At 42.8% G+C, this 26,556-nt stretch overlaps 1 protein-coding gene across 1 annotated transcript in view; it reads right to left on the reverse strand.

Annotated features, from left to right (window-relative positions):
- The window catches only part of CDHR3 (cadherin-related family member 3), a 64,130-nt gene that overhangs the window by 16,479 nt on the left and 21,095 nt on the right, over positions 1–26,556 (reverse strand). Inside the window, exons 3-12 of the mRNA XM_010581095.1 lie at positions 20,156–20,358; positions 15,914–16,082; positions 13,307–13,392; positions 11,270–11,364; positions 11,060–11,164; positions 7,326–7,474; positions 5,791–5,980; positions 3,990–4,158; positions 2,411–2,510; positions 2,168–2,266 (exon numbers count right to left, since the gene is read on the reverse strand). Coding sequence (XP_010579397.1) covers positions 2,168–2,266; positions 2,411–2,510; positions 3,990–4,158; positions 5,791–5,980; positions 7,326–7,474; positions 11,060–11,164; positions 11,270–11,364; positions 13,307–13,392; positions 15,914–16,082; positions 20,156–20,358 — 1,365 coding nt within the window. The remainder of the gene's footprint in view (positions 1–2,167; positions 2,267–2,410; positions 2,511–3,989; positions 4,159–5,790; positions 5,981–7,325; positions 7,475–11,059; positions 11,165–11,269; positions 11,365–13,306; positions 13,393–15,913; positions 16,083–20,155; positions 20,359–26,556) is intronic.

Raw genomic sequence — 26,556 nt, forward strand, 5'->3', positions numbered from 1 at the left:
CAAGCCTATGCACCAGTGTGGGCTGAGACTGACTGAGCAGGCAGCAGCTCTGCAGGGAGGGATCCCAGGCTCTGGTGGACTAGTTACACATGAGCCACCAGGGCACTTTGGGGGAATGGAAACCACATACTGGGCTGTATTAACAAGTGTGTTACCAGCATATGCTGGGAAGTGACTAATCCACTCTGCTCAGCACTCATAGAATCACCGAATGGTTTGGGTTGGAAGGGACCTTAAAGATCATCTAGTTCCAACCCCCCTGCCATGGGCAGGGACACCTTCCACTAGACCAGATTGCTCAAAGCCCCATCCAAGCTGGCCTTGAACACTTCCAGGGATGGGGCATCCACAGCCTCTCTGGGCAACCTGTTCCAGTGTCTCACCACCCTCACAGTGAAGAATTTCTTCCTTAAATCTAATCCAAATCTACCCTATTTCAGTTTAAAGCCACTACCCCTTGTCCTATCACTATAGGCCACCCCTTGTCCTATCACTATAGGCCCTTGTAAGAAGTCCCTCTCCAGCTTTCTTGTAGGCCCTCTTTAAGTACTGGAAGGCTGCTATAAGGGCTCCCCGGATCCTTCTCTTCTCCAGGCTGAACAACCCCAACTCTATCAGCCTGTCTTCCTAGGAGAGGTGCTCCAGCCCTCTGATCCTTTCTGTGGCCTTCCTCTGGACCTGCTCCAACAGGTCCATGTCCTTATGTTAGGGGCTCCAGAGCTGAATGCAGTAAAGCTACCTGTGACCAGTTTGGGGGTCCAAGTACAAGAGAGTTACTAAAAACTAGAGAAAGGCTGGGTAGCGTTTAGCAGATGATGCAGGAAGAGAGGTTGGTGGGACTGGGTTTGTTCAGGGTGGAGAGGGGAAGGCAAAGGGGGGATTTAATTGCTGTGCTCCACTACCTAAAGGGCAATGATGCAGAAGACCCAGATACACTCTTCTCAGAAGGTGACAGTGAAAGGACGATAGAGAACAGACACAAACCACGACACAGAAAATTCCAGATGGGTACTAGATAAAATTATCTGGAATGAAGGTTGCTCAGCTGGAACAGGGGCTCAGAGAGGCTGTGGAGTCTCCATCCTTGGAGATTTTCAAAATGCAAGTGGATGAGGCCCCGAGCAACATGATCTAGCCTTGAAACTAGCCTCACTTGGAGCAAGAGTTGGACTTGAGACTCCCAGAGGTCCCTTACACCTTCAATTTTTCTGTGACCCTAGGAAGTTCAGAATGAAGGTCAAGATTTATCCAGCATATGTCTAATGTACCTCTCAAATTTTTCTCAGCCAAGAGAATAAAGCCAGTAAGTGAGGTCCTGGGGCAGAAGGCCTGTGTTTGGTACATCAGGTTTATATGAGGGTGAAGCTGGAGCTAGGAAAGATGCCATTCCCGTGCCGACTCCTCTGGGCACTGAGCAGCACAGCACAGAGCTGGCTAGCGGTCACACCTTGCACACAAGGATTTCCAAGGAGGTAAGATGCCATGGCACTGCTGTGCAAACACATGAGATGCAGGACTCACCAGGGGACAGGAAGGATGCTGAGATGGGAGTCAAGCATGTGAACAGTTTCAAAAAATTCTGTTTTAAGGCCGCGTTTGCAGCCGCTGGTCCTGGGCTGTTGCAGGAATGGGAAGGACCCTAGCTCCAGGCACGAGCTGCTCTATTGCCGTCTGGCTCAGTGCAGCCACCTCATCTGAGCATTCCCAGCCCACCCCATCTTCAGGGCACCCACTGCACCCAAGGTGAGCTGGGTCTAAGGGGACAGCGGGGTGGCCAGCCTGCACCATGCCTGGGCCAAGGGAGTCCTCACTTGTCTGTGTCAATCTATAACGGTTTCTTAGCACCATCGCAATCCCTCCAAAAGACTAATTTAGCAAGAGCAGAAAGACGGTCTAAAACAAGACATCTGAGTTCAGTTCCTGGCTCTGTCACAGATTTCTTGTGCAATTGCTGAATTTGTCTGTGTCTTAGCTTCCATCTGTACAATTGGAGTTGTTGCCAGTTTTGTCTATTTAAGGGTAGTAGGTGGTTGTATGGTGAGACCCTGGTTGAACTGGAGCTTTGAGCCATTCTCCTCATTCAAATATATGAAAATCCATTTAGAGCAAAAAGGTACTTATCAACATGATAGCATTATTTTTATCATGTAGGTGCTACTTACTGTACCTTTAGTAATTTCTGGAACATTAAATTCATATGATGAATTACTGAAGACTGGAAAAAATTCATTCACTGGCTTTATCCTGATGTAAATGTAGATGATATCTGGAAATATAACAGAAGATTAAATCATAGTTAAGTATGGCTGTGAAATTTCTCATGCATATATTCAAAATACATATGGTATTCCTCTCTCCATGCTGTTACAGCACAGGAAAATATCAAAAGAAGTGTAAAAGGGATACTTGCTTGAGTAGTTAGGACAGGCAATATCTTGCACCCTGACAGTCAAAGAATAAACTTCAGCTCCTAGATTAGCTGGGTTTTCTAAATCAATACTTTCAGTCATCTAAATTAAAAAGAAACACAATTGTATTTATACTTCCTTATATAAAGTCACAATACACATGACGGCAATTACTCTTTTCAGCATTCTGTAAGTGTGGTCTCCCCCTTGGATATATCAAATTGGTCTGTAGGAGTAATATAGGCTATTAATCAATTACAGGATTGAATTCCAGGCTTTTTCTACATGTTCACGCTCTGGCGTCTCTTAGAAATGCAAAGCTCTTTCCTCTGCCAACAAAATTTCTTCCCCTTAAGTGCAGGAAGTTTTATCATTTGGATCATAAGGTCTTGGCCTTTTACCTAGTTAATTCAAAGCTCATGTAATGAGCTGGCTATTTACTCTGCCCTTTATTGGCTCAACAAGAATCTGCTATTGCTAAATAGTAATAGTTACTCCTTGAGTTCACACCTACAGACGTGTATTAAAGGTATCGGGTTCAGCCATGAGTGTTTATCCAGGAACCAAGTTGTTACTAAACAGTGGCTCACACAGATTTAAATCCTAATCTCCTGAAGTCTCCATCTTTCTGTAGGAGCCTCATAAACTTTGGGGCAGCAGGACTAAAGTACAGGCATCCACTGTTGATCATCTACAGGGAAATTCCTGGAGGAACAGGACACTTCAGATAGCCTGTTACATTATACATACACAGTGATCAAAAGGCTGACAACAATCATACCCTGTGCAGCAATGAATATGCTTTTCATGTTGGCAGATTAAGCAGCTAAGGGCAGTGCTTATTGGCATGCATACCTCAGATCAAAAATTAAAGCAAGCCATACAAAATCATTTTACCGCTCCTGTAGTACTCTTGTCTTTTAGGCAGAATGCCTATTTTTTGTTATGTTTCCCTTTTTCTGTAGTTGTCCAAGGTTCTTTTTAAAGCAATGGAACAACCACCATTGCACATGTCCAGCAACTGGTGGGGGTTCTGGCCAATGCAAATATGCCAGCCGCTATCAGGATAAGGAACTCATATTTTGTCATGCAAAATCACACAAGTGCAAATCCCACCACACTTTTGTGAAAATTTACCACTCCAAGTAGTTTTACAACTCTGACCAATGAAGCTGGGAAGTAGTTACTGAGTGTGGGATTTCTCAAGTATTTCAATTCTTCATGCTGAACAGCAAGGATCTTCCACAGTCTGTCATGAATAAATGGGTATGAAATAGCACCAATTTGCTCTGTTTATCCATATCAAAGTTGGTGCTTCACAGTCCCTTAAAAAGTTGGGGTTTTTTTCAAACATATCTGGCACATTTATTTAAAACAGTTCTCTGTTCACCAAATTCTGTAGAATCCATAGAAAGCATCCTATCAAAGGATATGTAGTTCACATCCAGTCAAAACAGTCATTCTCCACATCATATCCACTGTGACATGAATTACAGTAATTCTTTTTTTCTTGTACAGACAATATTTTGTAAGCTGACTTCTGAAATAGGACAATCTAACATAAAGCCACAAACAACTGACCACAAGTCTTCCAGACACAGTGGACTCCAGAGCGAAGTTATTGCTTCCAAAACCAGATAATCCAGTGAAATTAAATTGATTGTTTGATGGATCAACATCAATATCTTTACAGTAATTTCTAAGATCAAGAAGAAACGTCCCAGCAATCGTATTTTCATTTGCCTCTATCCTGTTTAAAACAAACACATTTCCCATCAGAGAAACTTATTTCTTCTGTTGAACTTTTCATATATTACATACCAAAACATTGACTTCCATTTATTTTCTAAGTGAAATCCTAGATCTAAATAGGCAACAGTTGATGAAGCAACCTGGAATCTGATCCATACACTGTGGTGGACAATAGCCCTCTACAAAGGGCAGGATATAAACATTTAGCCAGATCCAAACCATAAAACTGAACTCAGCTAAACTTCAGAAGCTGCCACAAGATCTTAATTTTCAAGTTTAGTTCAATTAATAATTAGTATTTTAAACCATCTTTACAACACTCATTTATTCAGTATGTTATAATGTTCTCCTCATGAGAAGCTCGTTCTTTTCTCCTTAACTAATAGCTGGACCATTCTCCTGTTTTGTGAAACTAGCATTTCTGGCCCTGCTGTTGATCGTGAGGGTCCCTGTGATGCATGTGATGGAACTGGGGGCAGAGGGTGTTGATTTAATTTTTTTTAGTCAAGAGGATTAAATACAAGAAAATGAAGAACCAACTGAAATACCATTAAGCCCTGATTTTGTTCTCTTGTGCAATCCCTATAAGACTGGTTCTTTATTTGACTGCATTTTTTCCCTGAAGATTTTTGCCTCCTTCAGATCAAAATTTAAGCTCACTAGATAACAAAGAGACTTTTGTGTTATTGTCATGGATGTTGTAACTAAGCAGCGCTCTGAAGAATTGGATTCTCTTCTGTCCAGTGTGTAAAAGTATGTGATTTCAATGCAAGACATTTCTATTAGATAGTGAGGAAGCAATTTAAAGATACCCACTAACTGGGAATTCCTCATTGCATAGGTTCTTCGGCTGAGATGCTGGATTTTTATCTGCATCAAACTACCATAAGTGCACCTGAAAAACTGCACTATGCAATGCCATGTACCCTGAAAGATCAGAGCCCAGGCACATCAAACACTTCAGATGAACAATTTTGACTTCAGTCTTTCTATGACACACTTCATATGTAAAATGGAGTTGATGTTATGTCCTCATCTGCAAATATAAACTACCTAATCATCACAAAGGCCTCAGAGCATTCATAGCCATAGCAAAGTCCATGACTAAGTTACTACGCACAGAGGACACCTATAACAAGAGGTGATCTGGACTCTGAAGACCTTATGGATTGCATTAGACAAAAACCATGCAGGTCACCAGGGAGAGATTTAGAAGAGAAGATCAGGAAGTTTAAAATAAAACTCCAGAACTGACTGGCAAGCTTTCCCTGGTGAATGATTCCCCACAGTTTAGCATAAAGAAAGGAGGATCCTGGATCTGTATAGGTCAGAAAAGTAACTCTATAACACATGGCTCTGATATCCTAAGCATTTCGGTATCTGAAAGGAAGATAAATAAGTTATCTGACTATACACAGATATTTTTAGTCCAAATTTCCAGTTTGAACATGCCAGGAAGTTGAGTTTCATGCCCTAAGACACTTAGAGTGAACACTAACCTTTAACAGCTAATGATAAATGTCCATTTGAACCTCTAGCTGTAGGTCTGGGGACCCTAACTGATGTGCCTTAGGCTGCACATTGGTCTGGGGCAACAAGGCAGCACTAAGGCAGTGAAGAGCCTCAGTACCTGAAGGTAGAAGGATTGCATTCTGGTGGGTTGTCATTGATATCATCAACAATGATTGTGATCTCCATTTCGCTGGCGTGACTACTGCTGGGACTGTCCTCCACCCGGACTATCAACGAGATGTTAGGATGGAGCTGTAGTGGAAGGGCATCTCGATTGATTCTCCCAGTCACCTGCAGCACTCCAGTCGCTGGACAGAAAGCAGCCAGAAGTTAGATGTTCACCATGGGGGGGAAGTAAAAAACACTCGTGGTGTACATGCAAGAGGACAGGGCAGATCAGCAGAGAGGTAGCAGAATAAAAAGTCTTCTATTCCATGCAAATCATGGCTGATTTAGTTATTTTTAAAATGATACGAAACAGTTCTGAAAGTTCTGCATAAGACTTTAATGAATAGATACCCATTGCTCAAATATACACCATAGGGTGGCCTCAGCAGAGGGCTTGGAAAGTGGTTAGATTTCCCTTTTGCTCTCAAAGAGCTAGTGCAAGTTCAGAGTTGAGTGCACTCACAGAGCATCAAGGACAATGAGCTGCTAACGCCTGTGCTGTCCTTGCCCTCTAGCTAGTAAGGCCGCTTCACTTTCTACTGTTATCGTTCAAGCTTCCTTCAGCACCTCTAAATCTACTCACACATCAACAGAGCTGCTCTTAGCTGTGCCAGATTGCGCCAAGTGTTCTGGTCAGCCATTCACTTAATTTTTTTTTTTTCACTTCTGTTAGCTTCTGTTCAAAAACAGAAGGTTTTTATGGCACAGCAAAATACTATTCCCAGAGCACCAAAGAGGTAAAGGAATGGTGTATACACCCTCTGCCTTTTGGAGTGTAATTGAGGGGCAGGGTGGCAACACATGGCGAAAGGGCATAGGGAATCCAAAGCACTTAAGGGTCATCCTGATCCCCCACAGCACTGTGTTGTGTGGCACCTCTTACAGCTGTGATGTTAAGCAGTTCTAAAACAATAGCAGAGGAGAAGCAAAGCAATCACTGAATGACAGCCCTGGAGCAAAAACCTCAGGGCACTGGTGTATGCACCCCAGAGAGCATGAGGAGATAGAACCAGCATGGGAGAGAGGACTCTTTTGGATGGCCTTGCCTGAGGAGAGTCATGAATCGAGCAATGAAGCTGAGGTGCAGATTTGCTGTGCACCTCAATGCTAGAGGAGATTTCAGGCAGGAGAGAGGACATTATGGTTTATGTGCAGCTGTTTCAAGAGCCCCAGAAGGCTCACTGCAGTCCTCAGAGATTAAAAAGAAGGCAGCTAATCTTACTTCCACCCAAGGGACTGTCAGCCTCCAGCCATAAGTCAGTATTTGTCAAGAATTCACCTCTGGTCTGCTTTCTTCAGGATATCAAGGTATCTTCAGCTGACCAAAGAATTTGACCCTAATAATGCACTGAGCATTTCTTATTTCTAGGGGTAGCCACAGAATAAAGTAAGTCAATTTAAAAGTAAGGCAAAAACATTTTTTTCAAAGTAGCTACTCTGTTCTCTTTTTGGGGGTGTCAGAAGGCACATTTTTGTTTGTCTTACATGGATTTATGGAGAAATATCTGTCAGAAGACTGGATGCTGTAGAAAAGTCTGCTGGGAGAATCTTCATCATCAGGATCTTTAGCTGTTATATTGGCAACAACAGTGCCTGGGCTTTGCTCCTCTGGAATCCTGTAGATTCTTTGTTTTCTACAAGATAAAACAAAATTCAGCAAAGTACACATCTGTGTTTGCAAGGGCAGATGATTACAGACTTAGCTGAGCAGCCAATTGCAGCAGCAGAGCCATGGCCACGCTGGACTGAGAGACGGCTATTTGCATGTCAGGGTAAATATCCCAGTCACTGGTTCTGCCAGCTGGACATGTAGCAACAGCTGAACTGGTATGTGGTCATAAAGCATGACGGCCACACAAATAAGTGTCATTCCCCTGCAACTTTTTCACAGTAAAAACAATTTGACTTTCATAGAATCACAGAATCATGGAAGCTGAAGATGGAAGGGGCTGTTAAGTCATGCAGTCCATCTCCCTACAGAGCCACCAGCTTGTAAAGCCGCGTGCTTTAGTTCCTTCATTGTGCAAGAGAAGGACAAAAATAGAAGCAGTAATGTAATTAATCATCTTTTGGAATGAATGGTGGAGGCTTTTGGGGGACAACAGTATTACTAAAAAGCTGAGTTGACCCTGCAGTAGGTGGAGGCAGGGAGGAGCACTCCTGTGGGTGCCCAACAGATGGACATGCTCCAAACTCCCAGCAACATCTGTCTGATTCATTTTACATAGAGAAAATAGTTCTTTACTGCTGCTGTTTGGTATGCCAGTGCTCCCAAATTTCCCATTAATTAAGTGAGTTTTATAGCCCAGATATAGTCTGGCAGGCAATTGTGCAGGATTGCTTATAATGGTTGCAGTTGCATGTTCACATGGGTACTCAGGTATGCAATTATGGTACTTGAACCACATGCAAAAGCAGGCATGGGCAAGCACACAAAAATTGTGCAAGGAATTTATGAAGCGTGATTTATACTACTGAATCACACACAAACATCTCCTGCTTCTAGAAATCAAAGGGAGCTGAAGATGGTCCAGAGTCCAGAAAAGCAGGAGTATGTTTCAAGACTGAATGGTTTTTGCACATTTTAAACCTTCTATGTCACCACTTAGCTAACTGACTAGTCTATAGTTCCCAGCATAGGAAAGCATTAGCCCGTCATTGTCCTCTGAAAACCAACATCATGGGGCACTTAGCAACTGGAGCAGAGAATTGCAGAGACAGAACAGAAGATCTCATGCCTCCAGGTCTCCACTCGCAATTTTAAAAATGGTTAAGAAGACACAGTATCTCCAACTGTTTTGTCAGCTCATATGAAAAGCGGAAAGCATACAGGAGAGAAATCACATAGGGTCTTCCCAGTAAAAACACCTAACTTAGAGCCAGAAGTAAACAAGGAGTTTGTTCAGGCTGTGGAATCACTGTATTTATTAAGTTTCTATCTCACTCTCGGCATTGGATCTCTTTCTTCCTTGTTCTCCTGTTGCTTCCAGAGTCACTCAGAAGCATAACAAATAGCAACAGATCTCCTTCACTGCTATCAAAAATGCCACCCTAAGATGCCTTTCTGATCACTGGGGAATATGGGAGGGACAGCTCTAACTGGTTTTGGCTCAAAGTAGGGGAATCCCTGTGCCCACAGGGACCACAACTCTGACCTCTCTGTGAAGAGCAAACTCACCACCGCTCCGCTTTCCCAGCCCTACCAGCTCTCCGGCACCCTGCACGGGCCATTGTCCTGTCCCCACCAGATCTCTCTGGAAGAAGCGGGATGTTATCGAGCACATCCTCGTAGCACCGAGTACTAGTACAGCTGGGGAGGAGTTGGGGGCCGCTTCCTACGCAGCTACATCTGGGCTGTGTCCTGTCGTCCATCTGTTTGCCACCTGCCAGTGGCTTTTTACGGGATGGTTCAAGCAGACCTTTTAGACACTGCAATGTAATTGCGAAGGAAGCATATGTTTGTTTTCTTGTCTCCTCCTTTGTTTTCCTGACTCCACAAGTTTTCCATTGATTTTAACAGCCAGAATTTCAAAAGGCTGAATACCAATGTAGTGTTATGAACACCAAAACCAGATGTGCTTGCATATACTATGGGAACAATTAAAAAGACCCTTTGAAACTCTGTTCTTGACAGCTTTGATCGGGAGAAAATAAAGAAGGTTTGCTAACTCGTCAAGTTTCCCCAGCTCCCATCCCAGCACTAATTATTATAGTGTCAGAAAGTACATAGCCCCAGAATACAGCTCATATTTTAGCAGGAGAGAGGCCATACATGTGCATACTGAGGACAGATCGTGAAGTGTAACTTAATTTAAAGTTCTTTGCAAACTGAGCTGCTCTTTTTGGTCTGTAGTGTCAATCTAAAAGGGACAAGATTCAAACAAATACCAGGCCTTATTTGTGCCATATGAGAACTGAGTCTTAGACTTCAGGTGCTATGCATGCTCAAGTCACTGCAGCTTTCACTAATTCGAACAACAGTTTGGAGGAAATAATCAGTCTAGAACACAATGATGTGCAACAATTGGCACTGGGAAGAGGATTCCTCCTGCTTGTAGCAGTACAGTAATGTGGAGCAAGCTGTTAACCTTATTGATTATTGCAGACATGAGGTTCAAGTATTAAATAAGTACCAACAACAACAAAAAATCCATGTCTGTTTCTAACATTTCATTCTTCTGTTTCTTCATATTCTCTACCCCTTTACTCAGCAAGGTCCAGATCCTTGGCCTCAGCCCAGGAGCCATGAACTGCTCTGGCTCCACAAAACACCTAGAAGATTGCTCCAAACAAGTGGCTGGAAACCTCTTGGCATGGCCCAGGTGCCACACTGTCTTCTCCTTTGCATAGATGGCAGGAGAGCAGCCATCATAAATGTTCTCAGCACGGACTTTGTAAAGCCTCAGGATCAGGAGACATAAAGAGAGTGTCTTGAGGCCAATCAGTGTCTCATGCAAGTGACAAAGATAAATCAACAACAGAATCAGATCAACTGTAATAATTGTCAAGCTCCTGCTTCAGAAACAATCGTCCATCATGCTTTCCACTGCAAAACAGCCTGCTGGTGGCACATGTATATTCTTTCCCATTTTTTTTCAGATTTTCAACAATATTCCTGATTCCAACTAAAACTCCATTAGTCTTCAAAAGCTATTTCTGACTTGTGTGTTATGACACAATTTCCTGCTTATGAGACAATAAGAGAAGACAATGTTTCAAAGATCATGGGGATTGTTTACAAGTGCGTCTGGGAAGAAGAGGAGGACAGATCAAAAGTGAGACCTTTTTATGTCTAGACATCTCTGCATGAATAAACATCATTATGGTGAAATGCACATCTGCATGAGGGGTAAATGCTATATGATTCTATTCACACAGGGTAAAGTTCATCTCCATGTCTGAACTTGTCCAAAGGTCTTTGCATAACTTTAACCTCTCTAAATGCTAACAAGTACAACAGCTTGTTGGGCTGTTCTTAGCGTGAAGACAGAGCCTGGAAAACTTGAAACTATGAAGAATATAAATAAGAATAAAAGAGGGTAATGAGGGCAAAGCTTTCCAGTAAAAGAACACGAATCATAACAAAATTAAAATACTGGTTTCAGTAGTATTTTGTTGTTATATTTACTTGCCCTTACGTTACACCCTCCCATTGGTGCCAAAGCAGTAAAGCTGGGAAAACATCTACATTTTGAGTACAATGGAAGTTTTTCACTTACGTGGTAAAGTAAGGTCTTTCATCATTGATGTTAATTATATTTATATTCACTGTTTTAGTCGAGTTGAGTCCATCTGGATCTGTCACTGTTATATTTAAAAAGTAGCTGTTAAATAAGAAAACAAAACAAGCATCATTCTGTGGCTACGTAGGAAAAGATTTCTCTCCTTACTGTAAGCAAATAGATCATGTGAATAAAATACATTCTCACCAATGTGGATCTTTCTCATAATCAAATTCTTTTGTACTAAAAATGGCTCCGCTTTCCAAGACCAAGAACGGCACTGGTGCAGGGAGCAGTGAATACTGAAATGAAGAGAGCAAGGAATTAGTCTTTTTCTCTTTAAACATCCCTCCATTCATTCCTTGCCTTGTAGAACGGGCAAAGTTATAGTACAGCATTTGCCTCAAACTTTGCGTAATGAAACATGCTGACATACAGATGCCAGCACAAGCCCTGATCATCTGAGCTGAAGCAGCTCGAACATGGTCATACGTGCTTTGCGTGCCAGCCAGTGGAGAGCCACAGACACTGAACTACATTAAAGCCCACGCTATTCTCTACCTCTGTGAACTCCAGGTCTGCAATGAGAATTTAACATAGAGGCCAGACAGCCACAGGCAAAATGAGCCACAGCGCCATAGGCAAAAATCAGCTTTGTGGCAGCAGCGGAGTACATGCACAAGGGAGAAGAGAGAGAAGAAGGGGTGAGGCTGGATTTGGGGGACATAAGAGCTGTGGAGGAGGCGAAGAAGTTTGAGGGTCCAGATGATGGGAGAGGGCAAGGAGGGGAGAGTGGACTTTCATGGAGTCCATGAGGGTGTGAGGCTGAAAGGTGTTCACAACAGCCCAGTGTCAACATGGCTGCTCAGCGGCCGCATGTAGCAGCAGCCACTTTGTGCATTGCACGACACAAATGGGTACCACACCAGTGCGCGGGTGTGGGAGGGGGCAGCTGAGCACCCCACCACTGTACACAGCAGGGAGAAAGGCAGCACCCTGCTCCCTGTGGCCATGAAGTAGCTACTACATACCCACCACGTCCTCCCTGCTATCTTCCACACGCCAAGCCATCACCAATAAGCCCTCGAGGACATTTCCTTTGCTAGTGCAGGTGCTAATAATACCCATAAACTCTGAAGTATGCAACATCAGAGGGTCGTGCACTACACAAGTAATCTGCAAAATCCACCGAGCAGATCTTCCAGGGGATGCTACTGCTCTAGTGTTACCTTCTGGGAAAAAAACAGGAGGTACAGAGAGCTGAGTGAAACAACTTGCCTCCTGCAATGACAGATTTAATTGAAATTGATTTAAAAAAAGCAGCTAGGTGATCACAATTCTTTTAATAATCTTTTGCCAGTTGACCTTTCTAAATTCCCCCTCTGGATTATTGTTTTACCTGTTGCCCAGCATTTTTATATTCGCAGCTTCTTATTATGCCTGAGGTTCGTCAGGGGCTAGAAGGTGTGTGGAAGTCACTGCCATGGCTTTCAGAAACAAAGCAGAGCTAAACCCCCAGGCCTCTGCTTCCCTCCTCACCAGCTCAGGTGTGGTGGTTTGACGGGGCAAAGCCTGAGGACATACTTCAAGCCAATCGCTCTCTTGAATAATGCTATACATTGAAGTAGCATCTTCAGGTTCAGTGCTTGAATGTGCTGTCTTTAATAAAGCCAAAGCCAATAAAGCAAAGCTACAACACAATTCTTAGGTAAGTTACTTTTCCCCTGTCTGCAAACAAACTTATCACTTTCCAGATTTTTTTGCTGATGCCAAGAGTATTTTCAGATCAGCTAACACATTTTCTTAACTGAAGGTCACAGTTTGCCCTGGGATTGTCAAAAAGCTGAGAATCAGTTGCCTTGTAAGTGATTTCCTCACTGTCTCACTTAAAAGAATTTACACTGTGATACAGAAGGTTAAAAATTTTATTTACTTTTAGTCATTCTCATCTACAAGAAATGTTTTGCAAGCCTTTTTTTTTTTAAAGAGGTGACACAATTTCTACTGTACCTCTGCCTTCAATATCCCTTAACTTTGGAGGGCTAAGAACTCAAAATACAATTTGTGTCCAAACATTGAGGCTGGGTTTTCTTAGTTATTATTAAAAATGCTTCTTTTTTCCTGACTAAACATTTTCCTGTGTTCCTGATAAGAAAGGAGGTTGTCGAAAGATGCTGGCAATTACCATTTCAGATACAGTGGATTATATCATCTCTGGAGTTTTTTTCCTTTAATACAACTTACTTTGAGTTCAGCATTTTCAGGATCAGCTGCATCAACTTGGTAAATGCATTCCGGAGGTGTTCCTTCCAAGACATAGATTGTTACAGCTGCATGGATATAAGTGTACTCAATGTTAATTAGGTAAGAATAAAGGACACAGCAGCAAACATACTGATACACTAAAGCTGTCCAGACTTATTACTGCCGGCTGCGTCTTCTCACTTCACAAGTGTAATTCCAAAATCATCACAAAGAGCACAAATACTCAAAAGATAAAAAGAAATCAATTGCATATCTGTAAACAGGCAACCATCACTGCGAGTTGCGATACAAATGGTGCCTTCAGGAGAAAGACTGATCTTTACATATAGCCTATCTTGAGCTGCTCACAGGCTATGGAGTAAAATGATGCATTTGGGCTACACCTGTGTCTTTCTTTACTATGCAGATGGGGAGAACGTAGCCCTGTGCTATGTCCCCATCACCATCCCCTCCCTGTCCACCCCCTGTCCCCTGCCAGGAGAGCTCAGAGCCTTTCCTCTTCATTTCTGCTTTTCCTTTACACCTGCGAGGTAAATAAATAGTGGATTGACTTAAATTTTTGCCTTATTACGGGTGCTAATGCAGTGCAAGGTGTATTTCTTTCCATGACAGGCATTCTCACAGCTGGGCTATCCCATACTAGGCCACTGGCAAGAGTCTTCTCTCTCCTTGGGTAGAGCAATTAACTGAACAACAGATCTTTAGATCACGTTATTTGCTTTATGTCCTTTTGTGTCTGCTGGACCTGCTGTTTCTGGACTATTAATTTCCACTGTGACCCCTGCTGACTGCTGCTTCTCATCAGAGCAGTGGGAATCCCAGAGCAGCGTAATGAGTTGCTCCCAGAGGACAACAATATGAATATAAAGTTTAATGAGAGGGAGATGCTTTTTCATAACCAGCGAATGTGCAATTAGTGTCTAATTGTAGCTGGTACTGTTAACTAAAGCCACACAGTTAGACAGATCAGACATCTGTGCTCACCAATTTATGGCAGCTCTAGCTGAGAGTTAAGCTGATGCACTTATTTGTAACAAGCTCCCACGTAGTGTGTTTCATGCTGTGCAGATCCCCTGAAGTGTCACATTTAATTATTATTAGATTCCAGCAGCACCCATGATATGCAAGACACCAGCTATACTGAGAAGATGACACAGCCTCTTCCCTAGGGGAAGCTAATTTGCTTTACGAACTCAGTATTGTATGGAAGCAGGAACATTAATGTGCTCAGGAGGCATTAGTGAAGAGGGCTGAATTGGAGAGGACCTGGTCTGAACCTGTCCAGGCAGACAAACCCTACCCTCTGCAGCAGGCAGAAGTCAAGACTGCAGCCACGCTGCACTGCTGACCGCTCCAAGGGCTGCGAGTCGCAGCCTACATAATACTGCTGCTAGTCCACACCTGGGGGGTTCAGCAGCCAGCTCCAAATACCTGCCACAAATGGATGACAGTTTGATATTTTCAGGTTTTAAAAAATTGAATTTTGAATTATTGAATGCTTTTCCATACAGAAAATTGCTGATTATTTGCTAATTGTTAATTGCTAAATTGCTGTTAGAATATCAAGACTTCAGACAGGCTCTCAGTACCTCATGAAATAATAAGAGCATATTTTTACTCACGACCTGAACTGTTCTGTGTGTGAACACATAATAAATACATCACTGTCCTCTGTTGCCTCATGGTACAATTTTTCCAGGTCCCTCTCATTACTAAATGAACAAGATAAGATTGCTCAGAGAGTATGACAATTATTTCCTATCCTTTTTATTGATGGTGTTGTCACTCGATATTAAGTACTGCATGGCATGCAAAGCCTGCACTGACAACAGCTGGGCTCCAGACACTCCAGCCTCATTCCTAATGCTGCTGCACACTCCTCCCTGTTGCACCTTTGCCCGTGGTCTGAAAGTAAACCTTGGTAACACCATCTGCCCCATGCAGGAGACAGAACTCTTGCCTCTTTCCATTTGCAGCACCATAGATCACAATCTCTGAGATCTCACTCTTCAAACTGATTTTCCACTTAACTTCTCATGTGCAGGTGCAAATACAATATACAGGTGTAAAACATTGGCAGAGCGATGTTTTTATCATTTTCCCTCAGAAATTCTTGCACATACACATTATACACTTATTTAAATTTATCTGGCTTCTCCAGTCCAGTTGTCAACAAACTACTGAAACATGTACTCATACTCAATGGTTATAAACCCACCAAACTTCAAGTTTCTAATACATACCTCTAGGTAGGTATTCATCTCATCAAAAAAAGAACATATATCTTTACTGATATAAAAAAACTTTTTTTTTTTTCTTCTAATTCTTCAGGTGCTTCAAAATGGTTAAATCATTTCTGGTCACACTTCAAGAAAACTAAAAGGGCACTTCCAGAAATGAAGCATACCAAATACTTGTGAAAGTAAAGCACTGAGAAAAACAGTATCCTGTTCCTCCCTTGTTTTCCTAAAGGAAAAATGCTTAGACCACTTTAGCTACAGGCACTGTATGCAGCTATAGTTGTTTTTTTTAATCTGATGTCACCTTTTCAAGTATTGTTCTTTTTGAATACCACCATTATCTTACTTTGAATTGCCATATTTCCTCGAAATACAGGACGTTCATTTTTATCTGTTACTTGGACAGTCAGTATATTAAGGTCAGATCTCCCAGTTGTATCTTCAACAAAAATCTGTAAATCAAAGCTCTTTGGCATAGTTTCATAATCTAGGACAGGGTTTCCAGTAGTAACAACCTGAAAAGAAAAAAATTATTATTAGCACATCATGCAAGAGATATAAGTTATAGTCTATATGAGTGAATACAAGTAAAGGGACACTTTGCATCAGTAAGCAGTGAGTATTTTAGATCATCTACTTGCTGGCACATTTCTTGTCAGTGACAGAAATGTGACAAAAACAGAGTGGAAAGACCAAAATGTTGTGGCTTCCTGGAGCAACTCAAGGACCTCTTGTGTGAGGGACAGTTTGAGGAGGAGAATGCCTGGAAGGAGCTGTCCTGCCTCACAGGCAATGCTTTGCCTTCCAGGTCAGGACTACATCTTGCAAGTACTTGTCTGTGCCAAGTCTTCACCTTTCCACACCAAGCTCCAGGAGCAGTCGAGGTGTGACGAGACTGAAAACTGGGAGGAAGCCCTGCAGGACACAAGGGCAGCTTCACTATTTCTGAGTCAGGAGCACAAGGAGGAAGACCTTTTACTTGCAATAAAGAGTGTGGGGCCAGGAGACGGTGTAGTCTAGCAGGTACCAGCCCCTTCCTTCTATAAGCTGTGTCTGGGAGAAGACTTGCAGGAAACCACAGGAAGAAGGGAGCTGCACGAGCACACTGTATGAGAGAGGGACCAGAACTGTTTGGTGAAAATGTTGAACTAATTAAAAAAATAACAGGCCTTAAGTTTTGCAAGTTTGATAAGGCAAACAATTGCTTTGGGTTTTTTTTTAAAGGCTTCCAGCTCTGCATACTGCCTCTTAACACAGAATATGTACAATCACAAGACTGACATTCCATGAAAAAACACTAAATACATTCATTTCGATTTAGGATGAGTCCAGAGCAACAGCAAGATGCTGAAAGTTGTATGCCTCAATCTTCACTAAAGGTGACACTTAAATTTGCTGTGTAAAAACTAAAAAACTGTGAAGCTTGAACAGAGTAACGGGGTGCTGTGGGACTGGAGAAGGAGAAGAGTCGGGGCTCAGAAGTGTGTGTGACAAGGAGCTTGTCACTGTATTCACAATACTGCAGAATGGAGGAGCCTGGAGAGGATGCAGGAGGAGAATGATGAAATAAATCCTTGATTTTAGATGAGATGCTGTGGCCGGAGGACAAATACAAAAGTGATGTCAGCACAATTAGAAGACAGAAGCCAAAATAGAGCCAATTAACAAAGACAGTTGGAGGAGAGTGAACAGAAGCACAAATGTTTTATGCCTTCTGGTATGTAAAACAGCTGCTCTCTGGAACCTTGCGGATCTTTTTGTTACAATACTGCAGGAGAAAACAACTGTGTCCTGGATGGTCTCCCTCTCTCCTATATTGTACAAATAGAAGCTTCCCATAAAAGTGATGCTAACTCAGAAAAAAACATTCTACAAAATCTTGTAACACCAGTAGGAAGGTTGCTTTCCAAAATGAATGTTTGCTGGATACAATACAGTAAACAGATGCAATGAACTCAAAATGAGAAACTGCCCAATTCTAAGCAGAAATTATGTGCTCTGGGGACTACCCCTCCAGTTCACAGCCGAATATTTTCATTGGTGGTGTAGCTACAGCCAGACTGCCTAAATACACATCTTCCACCCTCCTTTATAGAGATCCTGCAAATGAAGATGTAAATCTAGATGGTCTCTTTCTAGGTTGCTTTTGAGAACAGCTTGCCACTGGCGTAGGCTGCGAGCCACAGTTCACCCCTCCTCCAGGTAGGAGCAATGCTTACTGATAAAGGCAGCACTGTACACACTTGAAGCAGCTGCAGATTTTGTGAAAGGGGGGCTAGAGTCGCCCCATAACTGTCTACCCCTTGTTCCACCTGAGAATTTCACTACTCCCTGCTCCCCCCTTCACTCCTGGGATGTAGAGTCAGCATCACTAACAGCATCAAGGTAGCTTCAGGCAGCAGTATGTTTTCATGCATTCAACACATCTTCCATGTGATTCTTCATCCACGGGATTCTTCAAACAAGAGTAAGGTGAGGAGGAATGGGCAGGGTGCAGATCTCAGAAACTGACTTTCTCAGAAATCTCAAAACATATCAAGAAATGTGATATTGCCTTGGCTTGCTGCAACAGGAGTAAATGTGCTTCATAAATACAGAAGAGCCTGTGCTAACAGGTACTTAGCTAATCTGCAAACCCTGTAATTCATACATGAAATACTGCCTTTTTCTGTATCTTAGCAAAGATTTAATGGCAGTAGGTAGAGCTGAGGTATCTCATTTTGGATCACATCACTTTTGCAAAATATTGTACAGATCTGCTACAACAGAGCATAAATAAAAGTAGCAATGCTCATCAAATAAATGAACTAAGAACACTCATGTATTTATCCTTGCCTTATGAGTTGTAATCAGCACTCAACTGCTAGTTTGCAGAATTCATATGCAGCTTGCTTTATGATTTTCTCATGACTGATACTCAGTGGCCCAATCTCTTTGTTCCAGTCCCTCGAGGGATTTATGAAACCCTGAAAACAGCTACGGTTCAAGCAAGACATACAAAGGCTTACAGGCTGTTCTGGCAATGGGCTCTGGTATGAAATGAATATAAACTGGCACTTTGGAAGAAGCAATCTCCAGCCTACACCTTTCTTGGCCATTCATTTTCATCCTTGTGTCACTCTCTGCATTGTGCAAAAATAAGAATTTCTCCATCATCCCTGCCATGAAAAAAAATCAAGAAGAGACTTTTTATCTATTTGCAGGTTATTTTTCCTCCAGATTAATTTCTCAGTCCCACTCAACAAGCAGCAACATAAAATGTTTCTGCTGCACAGCATAGAGATGGCATGGGACAGGAGCAAGCAGGTATAAAAAAGGGCTATGTTTTGCAGCAGAAGGAATAGCTTTATTTCAAAATGCCAAAGAACAGCCTACGAAGGGAGTCCCACATTATGAATTCTCTGTCAGCCAAGCCAGCTTAAGGGACGTATCCTTTTCCTTCTGCCCGTTACAACCCCTCAGCTGACACAGTGCAGCTGTTTGTGCAGCCACATCCTATGCTTCACAGGTGAAAGGGGGCTTTTTTGAGATTTTTTTGACCATTTCATTGATCTGACTGGGGAGAGGCTAAAGAACCAGCAGAGCTGGCACAACTGAGCTTTGTACTCTGCTGGGAGGTGGAGCACGGGAACAGCAGCAGCTCCCCACAGGCAGGTCAAATCAATGAGCCGCAACCTCCTGGGGTCACAGTCTTTCCCCAAAATTTCTCCCAGAAGCACGAGCAAAGCCCTTGTATCAGTTCTGTGAAAACCTGAACTTCCTTGGAAACACCCAGAAAAATGCATTCAAATTAACTTTTTAAGACTCTACCCAGTGTCTCTCCATAACTTTTACAGACACTTTTTTCAGTGTCACTGTTCAGGCTCAGACGTACAAGCGAGTTACAATGGGTTGTCAAGTTACCATGCATCTGAATGATCATTGCCAGTGACAAATGTGAGTTAATACTTGCTAATTTATCCAGCAATGAAAATTAGCCTGAAGTAATAGAAATTGCTTTGCATTTGCCATAGGACAGGAGCACACAATAGGTAGAAATAGATCACAGATGTGTGGAAGTGTGATAACTTCTTACCTCAAGATAACTTCCTCATGTGCCACAGCCTTCGTTCAGAGTTAGGTATGACGTTGATCTGACTCAGCTTACTTTATTTTGGATGTGACTCAAATTCATTTTAATTTTAGGTGAGAGTGGCCAAACAGAAGCTGCATGTGGTTTAACTAAGCCACTTTAAATTCACAGTGACTTCATATAAATTAAGTTGAAAAACTATGGACAAATCCTCAAAAGAGAAGCAGGTCCTGTATGTCCTTCTTCACTTCTTATTTTCCAAAAATCACATTTTTTCTATCACGGAATAAATGGAATTATTGTGATAGGTGGTTTTTGCCTAGATGCAATTAAAAATTATAATCACTATTGCTATTCATTTGCCATATCTATTACAGCATGTCCAAATACTAGCACAGTCTGCATTTGCAACTCTTTTCTGATTAAAAGATGAGACGGTGTGGTGTCAGTGCTCAGTAATCCAAGAAACATCAGCCTACATGACTGAACATTGCTCAAACTAAACACAAAACTCACCCTGTATTCGAGATCTCCTTTTGATTCAATATCAAAAGCCTCTGTAAGTGGATTTGAATTTACTATGGTAGGAAGTATTGCAACACCTTCAGAAGACAATGGAGAAACAGTTACATTAAAGGTATAAACTGAAACACCAGCTGCCGCATTTTCTTCAACAGTGCTTGTTGCAGGTAAGCCCTTAAGCAACTGGGTTCTTCTTCCTGCAAGATGAAAATGAATGTAAAATCACTTCTGGGAATCTTAGGCTAGCAGGAATACAGAGCTTGTGCCAAGAGCTGCCATTAATGAGCACAAAATGGCCTGATTCTCTTTTTGCTTATGAATGGTGGCATTGCACGGTAATAAAACCAGTGCTAATGGCAAAAGAATCAATCTTTTCTCTAATTCAGTACTATACTGTTGTCATCTAGAGTGGCTGTTGTTAAAGTAGTATTGTTACTGCATCGTTTGCCTTCATATATGCCTTTATATAGAAGCAAAGGAACCAAACATGTTTCTATTATTTCATTTCACCCCCTGTGCTAATTGCTGCCTCTGTGCACTAATCACATCAAAAAGCACCTTGAATCACACTGACCTGGATGTTAAAGAAGCAATCTTTTTTGTGAATTACGCCATCTGCAGCACCCATTTCCTCCATTTTCCCTGTGCTTATTCTTTCTAGGATAGCTATGCATACGCCTGGCTCATGAGTAGCGTGAGTTAGCAACAGCTTTGGGGGTTGTGTGCTGTTGTTGTCTTCTGCTTTGAGCACGGAAGAGCAACCTCCAGCCCTTGGAGGAGATGCAGGCCCACAAAAGCACCCTGTGGTTCAAAACTGCCTGGAAGCAGCACAGACTGCTGTGGCATCCAACAGCTTTGCATGAGCTCCTTGCTTCTCAGTCAGACCTCTGGACTCCCCAAACCAAAATCTTTGCTTGCTCCATCATTTAGCTTCTGGGTTTTGTTACTTTAACAAAGGCCTGTTGTGCTTTATCTCATGAAGAAAGTCTAGAAAACACAAATCAGGACAGCTTTTAGGGCATGTCCTGAAACAACATCTTAGTAACCTCAAATCCCTAAACTGACAACGTACCTCAAGATGAGGCTATGGCAGGGCTGACTTGTTTGGGGTGGCTTTGCTGGCTTGTCCAGAACGCTTGCCAAGAAAGCTGGCTGTGTTCAGTCAAACTTCCTACGTACTGTGTGCCAAGAGGGAGGCAGATACTGCTCACTCAACTGGCCAGGCTGTTCATACATCAGCAATTACTGTAGCAAAAGCTCCATGAAGTCTTTATTCTTGCTGGGCAGCTGCAAGGTAAAAAGCTGCTACGGGAACTAGTCTGAGGCCATTAGGGCTGTAGCGTGTTTCTGCTTGGATGCTCAGGCTCAGCCTGCAGCTTGAGAACGTAATGCCAAGGGCAAATGTGCTGCTTTGCAACACCTCTGCAGTGTGGGACAGAGCCATCTCTCTCTGCCCCTTCTCATGTGGCTGGGGAAGGATGGCCCACATCAGCTACCAAAGAGGCACTCTAATTGCCATTCCTCCAATGGCAGCAGGCTTTTTAATCTGGAGGGGGAGAGTTCAGCTCCAATGCTTTCCAGTGGCATAAGAAGAAGCATTAATGACTTTTCCCCCAAACTATCAAAAAATCTTGTTTTCCTATATCCCTAGAAAAAATTTGGAGCATTTTAGGGATAGCTCACATATGGCCTTTGTGTGATAGACTTTGCTCATTTTACCGGCCTCTCAAATAACTGTTCCCCATAGGATCAGAGAAGACTTAGGATCCCAGTGCCTTTGCTACATGAGAAGCAAAACTAATAGCAGTAGATGAGTCTGCAAGACAAAGCATGGAGTCCCACAGTCTCCCTTCTTCCCGCATCCCAACCCAGGAGGCACTTGTCCTCGCCGTGTTTCCTGGAGCACTTCTTAGAGCAGCATGACTCCATCAGACACCTCCAGCTCTTCGTCCTGCAGCCTGGAAGACTCACTGCACTGTGGGGAGAAGGAGGGGGCACGGGGGGTGTTGTTCATGTAACCAGCCATACTAGGCTGTGGTGGGACAGTTTGCCTCTGGGAAGACCTCTTCTGAGCACAGAGCCTCACTGGTAAGAGGCAGAGCTGAGGTACTTCCCCAGAGCTTCTCCACAGCTGCATGGAGGTTCCTATGCTCCCACACTGCAGATACAGCAGGTCCATGGATCACTGATCCGGCTGGGATTACTCTGGCATTTAGGGAAAAAAAAGGCCTTGGAGATGCTCTGCAGGTGGGTGAGGTACAGGCTGCCATGTGGGAGACTGTGAGGTGGGAACTGCCTGTAGGAGTTAATCTGAACAGGTCACACTGACACTCCAGTAAGATAGAGTTCAGCTGAGCTGTTACTGATCTATGTCAGTGGAAGCAGGACCCCGTGGTTTTATCAATGTCCTTACAGTTCCTGGAAAACATCATCAACAAAAGTCACCCATGCAAATGAGACTGGGCTGAGAGGGGCTTCTGGGGATACATTTCAATAAGTGGAGCTGAACTTTTGTCCTGGTTTCAGCTGGGATAGAGTTAATTGTCTTTCTAGTAGCTGGTACAGTGCTATGTTTTGAGTTCAGTATCTGAAGAATGTTGATAACACACTGATGTTTTCAGTTGTTGCTCAGTAGTGTTTAGTCTAAAGTCAAGGATTTTTCAGCTTCTCATGCCCAGCCAGCGAGAAAGCTGGAGGGGCACAAGAAGTTGGCACAGGACACAGCCAGGGCACCTGACCCAAACTGGCCAACGGGGTATTCCATACCATGGGATGTCACATCTAGTGTATAAACTGGGGGGAGTGGGGATGGGGGGATCGCCGCTCGGGGACTGGCTGGGTGCCGGTCGGCGAGTGGTGAGCAATTGCCCTGCGCATCATTTGTACATTCCAATCCTTTTATTATTGCTGTTGTCATTTTATTAGTGTTATCATTATCATTATTAGTTTCTTCTTTTCTGTTCTATTAAACTGTTCTTATCTCAACCCAGGAGTTTTACTTCTTTTCCTGATTTTCTCCCCCATCCTACTGGGGAGGCGGGGGGAGTGAGTGAGCAGCTGCGTGGTGCTTAGTTGCTGGCTGGGGTTAAACCACGACACACAGTTCTGGAGAAACCACACTGATTTGTGAGCTAAGCTAGCATCTCTAGATGGTTCTGCACGACACTCCGTGGCTGTCCTGGTGAAAGCTGACAGTAGTTCAGAAATCTCTGTCCTGTGCTCCTGTGTTTTGTGTAGTATGAGCATATTAATTGAACATGCTGAACAGGAACAGGTAGTTTAACGCTGGGGCAGGCATTGCCTATGCCTGCTGCATGCGCACCTTAAACTGTCGTACATATGTGCCCTGGAAGATTCTGCTGATATAATGAAACTGGAAAAGATGCATCAGTAAAGCCTACTGGTTAGAACGGAGCCATAGCTTCATATCTGATAGTGGTTTGGGGAATCATAAGAAACATTCATTTGATGGTTGATCTGCATCTATTTTAAAGTGCTCCTAGGGCCTTGCCAAGTCCAGATGCAGCCTGGGTTTAAAGTGAATGTGGCCACACCATATCATCTGGGAGCACACACTGCATCAACCTGTAGCACTGAGGAAGCTAATCTTCCATTGCCCCAGGAGATGTGTGCCTAGACTTTACGTTAGTAAAAAATTATATGGAAAACCTCACCCTCAAATTACCTAGTTATGTTGATAAGATATTAATGTAAATGAATTTCTATTGGCAAAAAGTCTAGCCTGTCCTTTTAGCTACCAGATCATTGCCTATCCCTTCAGTTGCATTTCCTAGGTCCACAAAGAAGCTTTTGATCTGACTGGACATCTCACAAAGATGAAGTCTGTGTGCGTAGGCATGAACCAGCCTTAATACAATAAGCTTGTGATCTTTTACTAATTATCAGAACACTGTAAAACTGCTGCTAGCTTTATTCCCTCATTTTAGTTGCAATTTATAATCTATCCCGTTATACTGCTGTTTCTTTTAATCTTGAAAGAACTATAGAAATATCTGGGCTAAGTTTTAAAGTAGCCAGTCTTTCAGGTAGATGTTTAAATTTGTTTAGTGTCTAGCCTGAGTTTCCATTCTAAGCTGAGCCTTCTCCAGAACTCAGAGGTCACAATTTTTGTCCTTTATTTTTTTTCTCTTACTTCTTAGGCTGGGGTTTTGGGGGGTTTGGTTTTGGTGTGGGTTTTTCTTTTCCTATAAATACATTTTCCAACTTCTTTGTTTTGTCCTTCCTTCATCTGAGAACCTACACAGATCTACTTTCAGCAAGAGTTCAGTGTCCATATACATAAATCAGACTTTCCTCTGCACATATGGTGATAGAGACACCATAGAGGGATATGGGAGACATGAATGGCAAGGACATTTGGAATCCACATGCATTTGAAAATGCATGCCTTTCCTCCGCTTCACCTGGAAGCGCACTAGGTAATTGTTTCAGGTGCTATGTGAATACCCATGGAGTAGTTAATTTCTGTTTTCTCTCTGAATATGTCTCCAGGGCTTTCAAGTAGTCCCTGTTAAGCCTCATGGCTCAAGCATGTTGTGAGAAGAGACCATAGAGGTGACCAGGGAGACAGGGGGAGAGCCAAGTGTAGCACACAGTGAGGGAGGAGAGTGCGGAGGGCAGCTCATACGGGTGGAGCGAGTATGAGCAGAAAGGGCTCTGGCTCCTTCTTTTTCTTCCTTCAGTCACTGCCAGCATCTCTCAGTACCTCCCTTAGATCCCTCTTTTCTTATATTCCTCTGCTGAGTGGATTTCTATGGTTCTCTGATTCATCCTGCCAGGTTGTGAGGAATAAAGTGAAAAAGCAGCCAGAGTTAAGAGAGAGCCCCGAACAGGTTGAAAATCAAGTAGAAATAAGTATATGCGTGCCATCAAATATAGAGCTGGTTAGGAACAGATGAGTTAGGAAAAGGAGAACGAGGCAGATGTTCCCTGGCGAGGCTGGCAACAGTAGCTCTGCCACTGCAGGAAGGTCAGGAATGAGATTCCTGGGAATATAAAGCAGGTAGATGAAGAGAGGTCAAGGCAGTACAAGCAAGAATACAACCAGGGAGTCTGCAGGCAAAATAAAGGGAAGAAAAATTAATTGGAGCAAATTAAAAGGTCAAGAAACAAACGAGGTTTTTAATAATTCCTTGGTTTTCAAGATGATTTGAAATCTGGGCATTTTAGAGCAGTGCAGAAAAAATGCACTGCTGAAAAAATGTCTTCTGGATTATCAGTTAAGATGGAGAATGTGAGGAATATGGTACATCTTTCAAGAAATTAAAGAATCTTGGTTCCAGGGGAAAGATCAACAGATCGGAGTGCAAGAGATTGCACTTCTTTTAGGTTGGGATGCAGAGAGAAAGAACATGGGAAGTGAGGGATATTGGGTGGGAAAGAGCAGAACTTGATGGGCAAGCTTTCAATTGCCTGTCCTCAGGAAAGTGAGGGATTTTATCAGAGGACAGCTTCAGAGAAGTAGTCTACTTGCATAACAAAATGTGCAGGTTCAGGACATTAGTCTTTTTTCTATGCGTTTAATTCTCAATTGACTTCCAGTCTGTCAACAGGAAAGAAATGTTCTCTCACTTTTCAAATGCATCAGAGGTTCAAGACATAATTTTCCCATTAATGGTTATTTCAGCCAGAGTAGTGGCTGTCTTCTGCTTAGCCAACTCACAGGAAAGGAGACATTTTGCTCTTACTGTGGTAATTACTCACCAAAAATTGAGCAGCCTAAGGAGAATTTTCACACACCTGATTCAACCTCAGTTCAAGAGCATTTATTATTGTTATTTCATGAATCAAATTACCTAAACTGTCAGGTTTTATTTTCACCTCCTTTCTCTTTAAACAGTACAGCATCTCTATCCACTGCCTTGGTAACCTTTCCTAAAATATTAAAACAGTACCTTAGCATCCTACACCAAAAACTTATGCACCATTTCATTCGATTTCTCAGCTAAAAGCTTCCTCTGTACCATTTGTGAGTGACAACAGCAAACTAAAAGTCATGAGTACTACCCAGGCTACCTTAATCTCACCTAAAGCGATCCCAGTTTAGCAAGGTTAGTAACCTATGCAATTATGCAAAAAAGTCCCAGACAGGTATCTGGGCCATCTATTTTCTAGCATTGACTTGTAGACACATAAACCCACTAGTCATCTCCTTGATAATTAACTTGAGGTGTCTGTTAATATGAAGTGATTCCATCGCACCAAGAGCTTTTTTGGGGATCCAGGTTTAAGTAAAGAACAGCATAAAATCTGGGTGAGTACACATAGAAGCCCCAAACCGTTGCTGTTGTCAGTGCTGAAACAAGTTCTCCCATTGCTCCAGCAGTTACACACCCAAGGCATGAAAGCGTTTGCCAGAGAAGAAGGAATCCCAG

This window comes from Haliaeetus leucocephalus, unplaced genomic scaffold, assembly GCF_000737465.1.
Source record: "Haliaeetus leucocephalus isolate CR32 unplaced genomic scaffold, Haliaeetus_leucocephalus-4.0 Scaffold751, whole genome shotgun sequence".
Lineage (NCBI taxonomy): Eukaryota > Metazoa > Chordata > Aves > Accipitriformes > Accipitridae > Haliaeetus > Haliaeetus leucocephalus.